General features: G+C 43.0%; 1 protein-coding gene across 5 annotated transcripts in view; it reads left to right on the top strand.

Annotated features, from left to right (window-relative positions):
* The window catches only part of tns1a (tensin 1a), an 81421-nt gene extending 74913 nt beyond the window's left edge, over positions 1-6508 (top strand). For all 5 annotated transcript variants that reach the window (XM_078243311.1, XM_078243310.1, XM_078243312.1 and 2 more), the window contains 11 exons: positions 285-841; positions 936-1022; positions 1323-1451; positions 1552-1647; positions 1749-1826; positions 2600-2671; positions 3519-3545; positions 3873-4041; positions 5540-5608; positions 5697-5726; positions 5825-6508. In XM_078243311.1, coding sequence (XP_078099437.1) covers positions 285-841; positions 936-1022; positions 1323-1451; positions 1552-1647; positions 1749-1826; positions 2600-2671; positions 3519-3545; positions 3873-4041; positions 5540-5608; positions 5697-5726; positions 5825-5954 — 1444 coding nt within the window. In that variant the 3' untranslated portion in view covers positions 5955-6508. The remainder of the gene's footprint in view (positions 1-284; positions 842-935; positions 1023-1322; positions 1452-1551; positions 1648-1748; positions 1827-2599; positions 2672-3518; positions 3546-3872; positions 4042-5539; positions 5609-5696; positions 5727-5824) is intronic.
* The last annotated feature ends 8882 nt before the right edge of the window (positions 6509-15390 follow it).

The raw sequence follows: 15390 nt of genomic DNA, 5'->3' as shown, positions 1-15390 counted from the left end.
CTTTGGCATGTAGTTTCATTGTGCAACTGCAGTAGGGGAGCACCAATAGTCAATCTGCGTATCAATAGTTTCTTATGAGCAAAACGAGCTGCCAAGCCTGGACAAAGCCTGTGTCATTTTAGATCAAAGTGTCGCATCAGAAGGGACAGATATTGTATATAGTCGCCTATTTCATTGATTGGCTGTGATGCTGTTGTAAATGACAGTTAAGGTGTTAACCCTTGATACAAAATACAGATGAAAAAAAAAGAAAAATCTAATTTTGCTTTTTTTTTTGTCCGTAGAAGGAGGATTGGTTCTTCAGAAGGCGCCCCGCACAGCCCTGTCCCCTCCTACCCCCACAGACCCGCCTCCCCTGAAGGCTCCCAGGTCAACATCATGGGCGTCCACACCATCCCCGGCAGCCCCAACACCCTGCACCGCACAGTGGCCACCAACACACCGCCGAGCCCCGCCCTCCAGAGACGCTTGGGTCAAGCCAGCCCCTCGTTGGCCAGACACCCTTCTCCAGCCGGCGTCCCCTCCAGCCCTCTGATTGGCCGAAACGCTAAAACAGCAGCCGCTGGCGTGCCTCCCAGCCCCCTGATGGGGCGCCGCACGGCGGCGAGCGGCCACAGCACGCCTGATGAGCTCGGCGCTGCTTCTCGTCAGTGGAGCGCCCAACCGCCCTCCACGCCTGCCTTCCCCGTCTCCCCACAGCTGCCGGAGAAGAGGCACATGTCCAGCGGTGACGCAGAGAGGACGGACAACAAGAACCTGACGCCGACACCGGCCAGCGGTGGCAGCACGCCAAACCTGTCTGGCACACACACGCTCCCAGACGTCTCAAAGTCCATATATGGTGAGGTGCAGAAACACGTTGTGATGGTTTACCTCGCAGAATGTTTGTGTTCCTCTGGTTCTCATCCCCCCCTCCTTCTCTTTGGTCCAAACAGATGGTTATCCAGACATTAAGATGAATGTCAAGTTTGTCCAGGACACTTCAAAGTACTGGTACAAGCCAGACATCACCAGGGAGCAAGGTGAGCGTTAGATAGTTCAATCAACCCACCGCTATGAATTTATTGACCGCAGTGAAAGAGAGTAAAATAGCAATGACAGCCGTTCTACACTCGAATGTGTATTCCCCCTTCATCTTCTCTGCCCTTCTGTTTATTCCCTTTTTGTCCTCTCGTCCATAAATCAATGCCCCTCATTTTGTTTTCCTCTGGTCATTTCCCTGTCTGCCTCATCCTTTTCAATCTCATTCATCCTCCTGCTTCTTCTTCTTCCTCTCCCTGTATTCGCCTCCTTGGTCTCATCCTCCTCTCTCCTTCTTTCAGCCATCAATCTGTTGAAGGACAGGGAGCCCGGGGCGTTCGTCATAAGGGACAGCCATTCCTTCCGCGGAGCCTACGGCCTGGCTATGAAGGTGGCCTGCCCCCCACCGACCATCCAACAGAACAAAAAAGGTAAAGAAATATAAACTTTGGCAGCATGAAAGATTTATATTGTAACAGTATCAGACTTTTTGACAAAAATTGCTCCCATCTTAATATTTTTTTTCTCCAGTTGGTGACATGACTAATGAGCTGGTGAGGCACTTCCTGATTGAGACGAGCCCCAAAGGCGTCCGTCTGAAGGGTTGCCCCAACGAGCCCTACTTCGGTGAGGTTATAGCTCTGTTTGTGACTTCTGTCTCGTAGATCAGCATTTCATTTGATAAGAAAGTGATCCAAATTAAGAGAACGATTCCTTCGCGTTTGTAGGTTGTCTTTCCGCTCTGGTGTACCAACACTCGATGACTCCGCTGGCTCTGCCCTGTAAGCTGATGATCCCCGCCAAAGGTCAGCTTCACCCTCTAGTTTATGGATGAGTGCCAATGGCGTTAATTGCAATTCATTTGAAAAAGAGAGAAAATTCCACGCGCACACTTATTTCCCCCCTGCAGTTTGGTTTAGTTGGTCGGTCAGCGTTTCTGTCACAAGGACCTTTCTCAAGACACGTAGTAGTAAAGTGACATAGTGCAGAGTGCTTGAATACAAATTATGATTGCATGGTGATCCACAGCTATGTTGGAGGGATAAACGTAAAATACCAAATCCCATCTTTAAGTCAATGATACATACAGTACACAAGACATAACTCAGGTATATAATACATAACTGCCCTTGACTTCCCAAAAACAAACGTTTTCTTTTGTTTCTCTGTATCTTGAACAAACACGCAAAAAACACGTCTAGATTTTAACACTGCACCATGTAAACACAAGCACCACCTTTTTGTCTCTGTAGATTTCAATAAACATGCAAAAAAAACAAAAAACATCAGTGGGCTCCACAGTCAGTCCGAATTTTAAAACACTGCAGCTATGTAAACACAGGCACCATCTTTTTTTCTCTCGTTTCTCTGTAAACATGCAAAAACACATCATTAGGCTCCAAAAGTCAGTCTGAATTTTAAACCGCTGCAACCAGCAGCGACACCTTTTTTCTATCTTCGGGCGAAGTCATTTCCACACCACCACAAAAGAGATAAAGCCAGTGGTGTGCTTGTGTTGCTTTCTACTCATGTTAATGATCTTTCCTATTATTCTCTATTTTCATTCTGTCACTCACAGACCCAAATGAAGAGGCGTTGGAGCTGGCCACGCCTACTGATCCAGTTGTTGAACTTCTGAAGCAGGGAGCGGGTAAGATGCTTTTAGGTTCATAGTCCTACAGTGTCACTTCAGCTCCATCATCACGTCAGAAAGCATCCATGAATATCCTTTTCATGGGGTAACAGGGACTTTATGAATGAGAAAAAAACAGAAGGGAATAGTAATGCAGGAGCCAGAGTACTGATTAAATGAATTACCATGTAAACAAACAGTTTATTGAGTATTAATTCTCACTCCCATCTCGTAAAATACGGACGCTTGGTCAGGTGACTTTTGGCGTTGTTATTGACGCTAAAAGTCTCCTTTAGCGTCATATCTAAACGCGCTTGGTCGGGACTATTGGCGTCACTTTTCATGCAGTTAGGTTAAGGAAAAGGTCGTGGGTGGGCTTCCATTTTCATGACGGGAAGAACAAGGCGGTTGGGTTTAGGAAAAGAAGAAAGCGACGGTTGGGTTTAGGAAACGTGACACGCGGGACACGTTCCCCGGTCTCCTGGGTGAAAGTCCTGTGTTGTTTGACCCATCCACCACCCCAACCAACCTCCCTACGCGGATTTTCGGGCTTTCAGACTACTCGCTACCGTAGTCGCTCTTAGTGCTACGTCATCTTCAAACCCCGTGTAGCTGCTGCTCTCCCTGGTGCGTTCTACAAACATGCTGAAGGGTGCTTTTTGCGTCGCTTCAGACGCTGACAGCCACTGTCCAAACGTCTGTATTTTACGAGTTCGGAGTGAGAACGGGTTGTAAGTTGACTTTCCAAACCAAAAAAAGAACAATACATAATCTGTGAAAAACAGACTTATTGCAATTCTAAACACATTTTTATGGTTTCTACAAACCGTTTATATGCTCACACATTATCACCTTTACCTTACAGTTCAGAAGGTTCCTGAGGACGCCCATGGTAAATACTGCTCTGCTCTGCTCCATCATCATCACTTTGACTGAATGTGAATGTGGTGAAGACTGCTCTCACAGAAACAGTTAACTCAACTTAAAACAAACAACTCAAATGAAAGTGAAATGCATGCACAATATATTGAGAATCCCAGTCAATTGCTGCTGTAGTAACCAGCTGTACATTGCATGAGACACTTAACTACACAGCAGTCTTCATTGTAAGCTTTTACGAACACTCCTCACCGCAACTTCCATCCACTTACATTGAACTGCATGCACGTTGTTTTCCTCTTTATTCGTTTAACTGTGTCTCTGTGTTGTTTACCTCTAGCGTGCAATGTTCTCTACATAAACTCGGTGGACATGGAGTCTCTCACGGGCCCTCAGGCCATCGCCAAGGCGATCGGTCAGACACTAGCGGCCAACCCTCTGCCTGCCGCGACCACCGTTCACTTCAAAGTGTCCACTCAAGGCATCACGCTCACCGACAGTCAGAGGAAGTGAGTCCACACGCATGAACCTGCACTCCTGACTTTTCCTTGAGATTGTGGGAACATTCTCCCACATTTAAACTCTATTAGAAAATAAGAATTTAGGACTAGCAACTGGCAAAAATATAGCCTGAAAAATTATTAAACCTAGTGCAATGATTACCATGATGGTAAAAACATCAAATCAGCGGAAAAGATTGCAAAAAAAAAAAAAAGTCTTACTTTGGCGACCCCAAGTGGTGATTTTGAAGAAGACGCTGTAGCAGGCAGCCAAACTGAAAGCATCAATGTGCACTTAGGCCGGCTTCACACTGGCTGCGTGGCGTGAGCGTGGCGTTTCTGTTGCGTGTCAGTTGCGTGGCGGCTGCGTGGGTTTTTCTATGTCTTTACACACCAGAAACGTGTCTGACGCGGCGCTGCTGCTGCTAGCCTTGTCTGGACACATGGATGTTTCCCATTGATAAAATGAAATACCATGTTAAACATAAATATATACTGATTTGATTACAGCAAAGACAACGTCGGCAGTATTGACGGCAAAATAGGCTGCAGAATATTTTTTAATTACATTTATATCTGCATTTATGTCAAAACCTATAGACTTTCAAACATCAACATGTCATTTATTAATATGTATTCATGTCAAAATGACATATACACATCTTTTTGTATTCTATTTTGCCTGGAAACACTTCCAACACGCTTGCGTGTCCCGTGAAAAATAGGCGTGGGTCCTATTTCTAGCATGCACGCGTTTTCACCGCAGCTCGAGCCGCACCTGAGACGTGCGTGTCACACAGGCAGTGTGCAAGCTCTAACCTGTTAACACGGGAGCCGAAATAAAAACGGACACGCCACGCAGCTGACACGCTCACGCCACACAGGCAAGGTGAAGCCGGCCTTAGTCTCGCTTTGCCAGACCTTCCTCCACTGCGGAGGAGGGTCTGGCGAGTCCACACAGCATACCTGGACGGGAGAAAAATGTGCTCTGGTTTATTGGCATTTCTTTAAACCAATCACAATCGTCTTGGGCGGTGCAAAGCGCCGAACGGAGCCATGGTTGCCGCTGCATAACAGCCTCGGGAAGGAACCTGTTTTGGTGGAATGTGTACGTTCAAAGTTTGTTTCATTCGTGCAACAGAAAACTCTGATTGGACAGATAGTCTAGCTAGCTGTCTGGATTTACCCTGCAGAGATCTGAGGAGCAGGTAACCATAGTCCTCAGAAATCCACCAGAGTTTAGAACGCCAACACAAAGAAAGCGGAAGGTGACGGACATCCGGACTGAATGAAGGACATCTGGCGGAATTTCCTGAGGCAACGAAGCAATCCCAGAAGTGGAACGTCGTGGATATAGACTAATGTGCACTTAGATTGTCTCAACAAAACTGTATGCCATCAGAGTAACTGAAAACATGCTTCAGTCATGTGAAAATCGTACAAATGGTGGCTTAATAGATAGACTTCTGATAACTTGTGTGTGTGTTCTTCATTTCTCTTGCTGCAGACTTTTCTTCAGACGACACTATCCCATCAACACGGTAACCTACTGTGACATTGATCCCCAGGACAGAAAGTAAGAAACTTCAAGACCTGTTTTCTTCTCCCAATATCTAATAACTGATTGTTTCATTCAAAAATAAATTCTTGTTTTCTTCCCATAGGTGGGGCAAAGAAGGCGGTGGTTCAGTGAAGTACGTTTAAATACTTTATTTATTTTTTTTCAGGTTATTGTGTTGCCAGAATTTCAGACAAAATACTAACTGCGATGTATTTTTCTCAATCCAACCAGGCTTTTTGGATTCGTGGCAAGGAAACAAGGAAGCACAACAGACAATGTCAGCCACCTGTTCGCTGAGCTGGACCCAGATCAGCCCGCCTCCGCCATCGTCAGCTTTGCCTCCAAAATGATGAAGCGGTGAAACCCCTAACGTCCAAATGGCAGCGGGCCATTTTGAAATCTTCCTTCGTCATTGGTGTCTTTTTTTCGCCAGGACTCGATGATGTCCTTTTTTTTTCTTCTTCTGTTTCCTGTTGGTTTTGTTCTTTTGTTTCCCTTCTCTCTCTTTTTCTCTCTGCCTTGCTGGTTTGTCTTGACTTTGGTCTTTTTTGGAAGCGTCTCTATTTAAAGGAGTTGGCGTGGATCCAGAGTGGCGCTAGAGGATGTGTGGTGTGGAGCTGCGAACGTGACAAACATAAAGGCAATTTGAAGGGAGAAAATGTACTAACAGGGGAACCTGTGGAAGAAAATGCTAGCTAAAGACTAAAGGAACAATGCTAAGTTCGGTCGAGGAACATGTAAGGACTCGTACGTTTCAGGGTTTTCTGTTTGTCGGTTTTTTTTTGTTGATTGATTTACCAAAGGTAGTTGCAATACAAGTACAAGAATGATGTAGCTAATAAGCCATTATTATTTCCTCTTTTTAAAAGATGAAGTGTTGCTCCAGAAAAAAAAAAAAAAAAATGAAAAGAAATACGGCTTCTTCTTGAACTTGTCTTCAGGAAAAAAGTTGGCCTTGATGGCTTTTAGCAAAACAGTGTCTGAAGACCTTATGCATGTTAGCTTGATCTTTAAGCTTGGTTCTTCTACCTTCCACAAAAAAAAAAATCATTGTGAAATCCTTAGAGTGGTCATTTCCGGGTCTGTTGTGTGTTGGAAAGGGCTCTGCAGTGAAACGTCGACTGATCTAAACTGCGCATAGCAAACCAGACTTTTAAAAAAAAAAAAGCCACGCTAAGGTCACTGCACTTTGTGTCAGTGCACACTTGCATCACCTCGGCCTCCGGTGGTCCAAGCCTGAGCTCTCTCTCTCTCTCTCTCTCAAACATATTGGATTCCTAGAATCAGCAAGCTCCTGATCGCATGACAAGACGGAGAGAGGAAGACTGTTCACTGTCCACGAGATGGCGCCACTCATTCAGGCTTGGACCCAAAGTCACATAGACTTGCCCATCACCAACTGCTTGCAGTAGTGGATCTGTTCATAGACGCTGCCACTGAAACACACTGGAAATCACCAGGGACTGGCCCGATGACCTGGACCTATGCACTGTTCTTTATGCATGTTGTTGTCCCGAATTGCATCCTCCCTCATAGCTACGTTCAACATCACTGAAAACATTCTATGCTGTGTGCTAAACATGACTTTAAAACCTTTAGACAAGTACACTGAGGTTGTATGACTTGTCAAAGACTGCATGAAATAGACAACATTTTTGTACTCTTCTATGAGTCCCGAAAAGAAGTAGACAACCCATTGTTGAAGTAGTCACATGATGGTGAGATGCTATATTTTTACTTATTCTTTCTTTATTTTTGGTCCATTTGAGCCAGGGTTACCTTTCACTGTATCAAGGACAGTCCGGTCTTTGTTTTTTCCTTCCACAGTGTCTTTAAAATTTAAATTTAGATACCTTTTAGGGCAAAGAAGAAGAAGAAAAAAAACAAGGAGTTTCCACACTGTGCGCAAATGCCTGCTTGTTGAACACATGCTCAACCATTCACAATAAGCTAAGGAAAATCGATATTGATATAAATGTACATAGATATACTACTTTGAAAGGTGACATAGCGAAAAAGTATTTATTTTTGTTGCTTTGGTCCCTCATGATTACTCATATATACATATATTGTACAGTCTAGATAAAGAAGATTACCTAATGGGTTGAGAGAAGAAAAAAAAAAAAAGATATACTTATTTTGGCTAATGATTTCAAGGTCTGACGATTTTGAAATGTGTTTGAATATATGGTGTACATTACTTTGTACATGTTTTTTCGCCTCGTCATGTTTTTCTTTTCTTTTTTTGCGTTGTCTCAGAACGAGGTAGGGCATGAATGAGATAGAAGCGTCTGATTTGCATGGACAGAAGCATTTTGAGTGCGTTTCAACAGCAGAAACGCGCTCATAGAAGCAAATGCGTTGTAGCTGATCGCAAGATCTTTTAGAAAAGGGAAGCACGAAAAAGTTCAGAAGCCAACCTCAAATGCAATATGAATACAGCTGTATGCACCCCATAGTTAAAAAATATGATTTTGCCAAAGATTCAAACAATTTACATCTATGCCGACTGGCTGCATGTTGCTCTTTTACATTCAACTGCTACTCAGTTTCCATTTTTTTTTGTGTTCCACACTTGACACACCTCGCTCAGCTTTAGCAGCAAATTTAAGGAAGTTCAACCCGCCAGGACACACGGTGTGTTATATTGGTCATATACAGTAAGTAGGGCAGGGGCCCTTGGGTTTACACAGCGAGACATTCAGCTGCAGATGACGAAAGCATGGACTTTTTATTACGAATTTGTTTTTACTGGTGTCTCAACGCACCAAAAATGTGTCCACCTCCATCGCCTGTTCAAGAGAGAAAAAAGGTCTGCTAGTGCCCTAGTTAGAAGTGTGTACACAAAGCACTTACATTCACAATACCAAAAGAAAATTCCATATGGGTGTCATTGCTGGAGGTAAATGAAGTTGGACGTGTCTCACCTTGATGCTAAAGCTCCATAGCTGCAGCTTCGTCAGACTGCCAAAGGTGTCTTCTCCGGGCCCCCTCGAAAGTCACTGATTTATTTATTCTTATTTATTCTTTTTCTTATTTTTTCCTTAAGGTCACTGCACTTTGTGTCAGTGCACACTTGCATCACCTCGGCCTCCGGTGGTCCAAGCCTGAGCTCTCTCTCTCTCTCTCAAACATATTGGATTCCTAGAATCAGCAAGCTCCTGATCGCATGACAAGACGGAGAGAGGAAGACTGTTCACTGTCCACGAGATGGCGCCACTCATTCAGGCTTGGACCCAAAGTCACATAGACTTGCCCATCACCAACTGCTTGCAGTAGTGGATCTGTTCATAGACGCTGCCACTGAAACACACTGGAAATCACCAGGGACTGGCCCGATGACCTGGACCTATGCACTGTTCTTTATGCATGTTGTTGTCCCGAATTGCATCCTCCCTCATAGCTACGTTCAACATCACTGAAAACATTCTATGCTGTGTGCTAAACATGACTTTAAAACCTTTAGACAAGTACACTGAGGTTGTATGACTTGTCAAAGACTGCATGAAATAGACAACATTTTTGTACTCTTCTATGAGTCCCGAAAAGAAGTAGACAACCCATTGTTGAAGTAGTCACATGATGGTGAGATGCTATATTTTTACTTATTCTTTCTTTATTTTTGGTCCATTTGAGCCAGGGTTACCTTTCACTGTATCAAGGACAGTCCGGTCTTTGTTTTTTCCTTCCACAGTGTCTTTAAAATTTAAATTTAGATACCTTTTAGGGCAAAGAAGAAAGAAAAAAACAAGGAGTTTCCACACTGTGCGCAAATGCCTGCTTGTTGAACACATGCTCAACCATTCACAATAAGCTAAGGAAAATCGATATTGATATAAATGTACATAGATATACTACTTTGAAAGGTGACATAGCGAAAAAGTATTTATTTTTGTTGCTTTGGTCCCTCATGATTACTCATATATACATATATTGTACAGTCTAGATAAAGAAGATTACCTAATGGGTTGAGAGAAGAAAAAAAAAAAAGATATACTTATTTTGGCTAATGATTTCAAGGTCTGACGATTTTGAAATGTGTTTGAATATATGGTGTACATTACTTTGTACATGTTTTTTCGCCTCGTCATGTTTTTCTTTTCTTTTATTGCGTTGTCTCAGAACGAGGTAGGGCATGAATGAGATAGAAGCGTCTGATTTGCATGGACAGAAGCATTTTGAGTGCGTTTCAACAGCAGAAACGCGCTCATAGAAGCAAATGCGTTGTAGCTGATCGCAAGATCTTTTAGAAAAGGGAAGCACGAAAAAGTTCAGAAGCCAACCTCAAATGCAATATGAATACAGCTGTATGCACCCCATAGTTAAAAAGTATGATTTTGCCAAAGATTCAAACAATTTACATCTATGCCGACTGGCTGCATGTCGCTCTTTTACGTTCAACTGCTACTCAGTTTCCATTTTTTTTTGTGTTCCACACTTGACACACCTCGCTCAGCTTTAGCAGCCAGGACACACGGTGTGTTATATTGGTCATATACAGTAAGTAGGGCAGGGGCCCTTTGGTTTACACAGCGAGACATTCAGCTGCAGATGACGAAAGCATGGACTTTTTATTACGAATTTGTTTTTACTGGTGTCTCAACGCACCAAAAATGTGTCCACCTCCATCGCCTGTTCAAGAGAGAAAAAAGGTCTGCTAGTGCCCTAGTTAGAAGTGTGTACACAAAGCACTTACATTCACAATACCAAAAGAAAATTCCATATGGGTGTCATTGCTGGAGGTAAACGAAGTTGGACGTGTCTCACCTTGATGCTAAAGCTCCATAGCTGCAGCTTCGTCAGACTGCCAAAGGTGTCTTCTCCGGGCCCCCTCGAAAGTCACTGATTTATTTATTCTTATTTATTCTTTTTCTTATTTTTCCTGATATGTTTAAAAAAAAAAAAAAAAAAAAAAAAAACTTGTTACATTGTCGCATCATCACATTTTTGCAGTTATAAAGGTCAGTGTCAACAACGAATGGGAGGAGTGTGGCGCTTGATTGAGAGCAAAGAGGTACAGTGCACTTAAACTGAGCTTTATGCCATTTGTAGTCATTTGGAAGGAAAATAAAAAAAACAAAGAAATGTTCTCTACATTCAAAAACAAAAGCAAAACAAAAAAATGAAATTGCATTTTACCTGTTGGCTTTGAGTCAAGAGTTACCTTGTTTCAGTGAAAAATAATTGATTTCTGTGACCCCCCTATGTACAGATGGGACTTGTTGTATGAATGTACAAAAGGGTCTCAGATTTTGTTTGCGCTTATCATTTACATTATATTGTCATGGCTTACCTGTTCCTATGGAGAGAAAAAAAAAAAACATTAAAGCAATACAAATCAGTTACATTAAAGCTATGTGGGTGTTCATTTGGTTTTTGTGACTCGATAAATGGGTTTTATAACAATCTTGAATTATGATTTTACTGCCAAGAGTATGCTAGATTATTTCTACGATTTCCTTCTATCCTTTCTCAAACCTCAGTCCTTCTTGTTTTCGGCGTCTCCGTCAGGTGTGCAGAAATCACCTCGTTAGGTTTAATGTGTGACACCTTGGGGAAGTTTATTTCAAGAGTTGCTGCCTCTCAACATGCTGTGCTCATGGTGACTGTCCTGTGAAAGTCCTTCAGATATGTAGAATGTGGCATACGATAAAAAGCAAGATTTTGGCCACAGTTACGTAAGCAAAACCCCTTGTTCAAAATCCAAACCTTCTCATATGAAACAACTCTGCACCGAAGGCACATGTGACTGTTGGTTTACCCGCTGCCTTTTGAAGTGAATTTATTCATTTTGAAGTGGAAGACAAATGTTTCTCATCTTGCAGCTGTTCTTGCAGGCGTTTATTAAAGGTCCTATGACATGCTGCTTTTTGGATGCTTTTATATAGGCCTTAGTGGTCCCCTAATACTGTATCTGAAGTCTCTTTTATATAGACCTTAGTGGTCCCCTAATACTGTATCTGAAGTCTCTTTCCCGAAATTCAGCCTTGGTGCAGAATTACAGCCACTAGAGCCAGTCCCACAATGAGCTTTCCTTTGGACGTACCATTTCTGTGTCTGTAGCTTTAAATGCTATTGAGGAGGAGAGGGGGGGCAAGGTGGAGGGTGGGGTGCGGCCTTGACCAACTGCCACTTTGCTTGTTTTCAAGCCATGATGTCTCTCTCTTTTTCATGGGGGCCAAATTCTCTGGGTGGGCAAAGCAGAGAAAGGGGAGGTAACCTTCCTCCTTATGACCTCATAAGGAGGAAGATTCCAGATCGGCCCATCTGAGCTTTCATTTTCTCAAAGGCAGAGCAGGATACCCAGGGCTCGGTTCACACCTATCGCCATTTCTAGCCACTTGGGGACCATAGGCAGGCTGGAGGAACTCATATTAATGTTAAAAAACTTCATAAAGTGAAATTGTCATGCCATGGGACCTTTAAGTAATGGAAATGCTGGTAACATACTATATCAGCGATCTGTCATTGAAAATGTAATGTTTGGCAGTGCACCAATGGGAAAAACATGCAGATTTAAAAAACAGACAAACATTTATTGGTCTAAGTTTAAGTCTGTTTGCCTTTAAGCATCTCAAATGCTACAAACTGTATAAAACAGGCTACAGATCAGTTTATCTATTTCTCTTTTGTATTCTATAGAGTTTGTTCAGGGTGGAACATGTGCACAGTCTCAGAAAAAACTTTTATTGTGGGCATCCCTACTAATGTATTTTTTATTTTCTATTTTTTTATTTAGTTATTTTGTTCTTTTTTCAGCTTTTTATTAGTTATCAATTTAATCATACAAGCACAAACAAATTGATAACAGGTGTGTGTGTGTGTGTGTGTGTGTGTGTGTGTGTGTGTGTGTGTGGGTGTGTGTGTGTGTGTGTGGGTGTGTGTGTGTGGGTGTGTGTGTGACCGAGTCACTGATTGAGCCACCTGGGGAAATTCAGAGTCAACAAGGCAGCTCTCCAAGCAGTAGTCTGTTTGCGTGTTCGGTGTTTGATTCCAAGTTTAAGCCCCCTGAGACCGACGAGAGTCAGAGGCATAAGAGACGGACACAAGCAATAAAGAAATATAATCAAAACTCTGTGAGGTTCTCACGGCTGCAGACAGTGTTCAAACTCCCAAATATGCATGACTGCATACGCACTGTCGTTCCCTGCTTCGCCGTGGCATATTATGAGCTCTGGGAGGTACTGTACACTCTCACCAAGTGCATCATGGCTCTCTTGGCGCGGTTGTGGCTTAGTTCCTACTGCATATACATTCCCACTCAAAACAGACAGATCTCAAGTTAACAGGCTGGGGATGGAAGGCATGTGATTTGATTTGATTCGACACCTTTATTTGAACAAGGAAATCCCATAGACAGAAAAGTTTTCTTTTACAAGAGATCCCCTGTGTGCAGAATAGTTTTTTTTTTATTTCAATAACATGAAACGGAGAGAAAACAAAGCAAACTCGAAAAATAGCATCAGTCAAGGCAATAAAAACACAGCGAAAGTTCAAGCGTCAGATCAGCGGCACGGCGGTTAGCGTCCACCCTGATACCGGGTGGCTTGGTGTTCGATCGGCAGCCAATTCACCGAATTAAAAATCAGGACCATATGCTTCTCTGCTTTGAAAACGTCCTCAGTGGAGGATGGCTGGGAGGTAACCCGCTGGGTTGGAATGAGATCTTGTCTAAAGTTTGGTGCGCTGAAGGTGTTTTATGCCAAAGAACATGCGGCAAGGAGTATCAAAAGTTTGTGGCCTGTGATCTGAAATATACTTGACGAAGCACTTTCCTCGTCAACTAAAGCAAGCATTTCTTCAGAGTCTTCAGTTCCAACAGATCTGAGCGATAAAACCTTCCAATTTTAAGGAGTGAAACAGCAGTGGACAGGCAGGGGAGCAAGTCATTAGGATACATCATCTGGGAACCATGAATGTCTGTACAAAATGTTGCCAATCCATCGGGTAGATGTCAAGATATTTTCAGAGAAGGTTTAGAACAGAGACGCCCTAACTCAGAATAATTCCCTGTATCTGTGTGACGTGGGTTTCACAACTGCCATGGCTCTTCAGGAGACTATCGGCAGATCCTGAGTTAAGATCCTAAGTCAACGTGAACGCAGAGTATGACCGATTCTTTTGCCCCATAGTTACCAAAGTAAATATTGGAACCATCTTTCTGACATTCTGATACTAAAATGGCATTTTTCAAATCAGGGGAAAATTAACTTTGTTGGAGACCTGTTTCTGTCCAACGCATTCTCATGAATGGAACAGGCTGTTCTGTCCAAGCAACAAACTCTCGCGAGATCTGACAACACAGATATATGTTAAAGTCAACTAACGTTCGCAAACGTCACAAACATTGCAATGCTAACTACAGACGGGGCTCTCAAGCGCATTTCAATTAGTTAACACGCTCACACGCCACACCTTGTATTTCTCACGCTGATGAAGGCACAAATGCACTGAAAGCAATAATTGACGCGTCTCATTTGATGCTTCTATGACACACTGCATGCATCAGTTTAGAATTGCCAACGTCACAAAACCAGCGTTGTTTTAGAACGGGTCGCCATTTAGGCAAAAGTAATATACTACCCCTATCAGTGGTTGCTTGAGACTTTCTCCCTTGACGGACAGAGTCGTAAAACTATATGTGCGCACACTAGAGAGAATTAGACGTTGGAAGTAGGGGTGCAGGGGGTGCTATCATAAAGTCTAATGATTCCTATTACAAAAGTTTTGATCAGTCAGGAGTAGGCGTGTTTTAATATATAAATACAAACTGCGTGGGCACACACAAGAAGCCCAATTCTCCTTTACAATACTTCACAACATTTACAATATGGGAGGCAAACTCATTAAAATATGCAATCATAAAGATCAGTGTATATGATGGAATGGTGGCATTAAAATGTGAATTATTTGGGGGGCATGCCCCCGGCTAATTTGAGGATAGTAAAAGTAAATTCAGATTTTCTTTCCCTTAGAAGTGATATCAGTGTTGAAACTACAAACACCCCTTTTCCGCCATTTTTATGCAACATATGGCAAAAACATGAACCAAAGTGCGCAGTTGAAATGTGTACAGTCTGTGAGAGGCATCTCACCCAGGTATGACCTTCCACACACACTCTGTCGTTTTGGATAAACCTGACCCCTGCACATGCAGATTCCACTGGACTGGGAAATAAGGGGACATTCCCACTCTGCTCTTATCAAATGGAAAAATCAACCTGCTTGTTTTGGTTTGCACTCCACCTCCTCCATGTTTAGTTTTTTTTACCACCCAAAGAGGACTTTTTGTTTTCTTCCATAGAAAACAAATTGCATGAGAGTGATAGGTTTAATCTTCTGTAGCTGCTTACAAAAGAACAGCAACAGGTGCTTATTGCAAGTGACGCTAAATACATAATTGCCTTTTTGCTGACCCCAAACATTCATGACATGATGAAATTGTCAGGCTGGTGATGAATCTTTTAGGAAATGATTAATAGCTCATCAGTGATCTTCTCTTTTTCAAGTGTTGGTTCTGCCAGTGGTAATCTTCTCAGGAGAAGCTCTGATTTAGCCCACTTGCTGCCGAAAACACTCCTAACCCCTGTCATATCTGCAGTTTGAATGATTCACAGAGGATTTCCTTAAGCTAAAAGTGCAGGCTAATTAGGGGTGAAACCGTACACTGGGCTTCTCCTCACACCCACATGCTGGTCAGAAAGAGGCCGGCAGGCACTCAGCTCTGAAACGGGCCAGCTGTTCTCCCGCCAAAGTTGCAGAACAGGCCCTGCTAGACTCTCGCCATGTCTGTACAA

The sequence above is a fragment of the Sander vitreus genome, chromosome 24 (assembly GCF_031162955.1).
Source record: "Sander vitreus isolate 19-12246 chromosome 24, sanVit1, whole genome shotgun sequence".
NCBI lineage: Eukaryota > Metazoa > Chordata > Actinopteri > Perciformes > Percidae > Sander > Sander vitreus.
The sequence above is the reverse complement of the archived record's forward strand: the minus strand, read 5'-3'. Positions and strand labels throughout refer to the sequence as shown.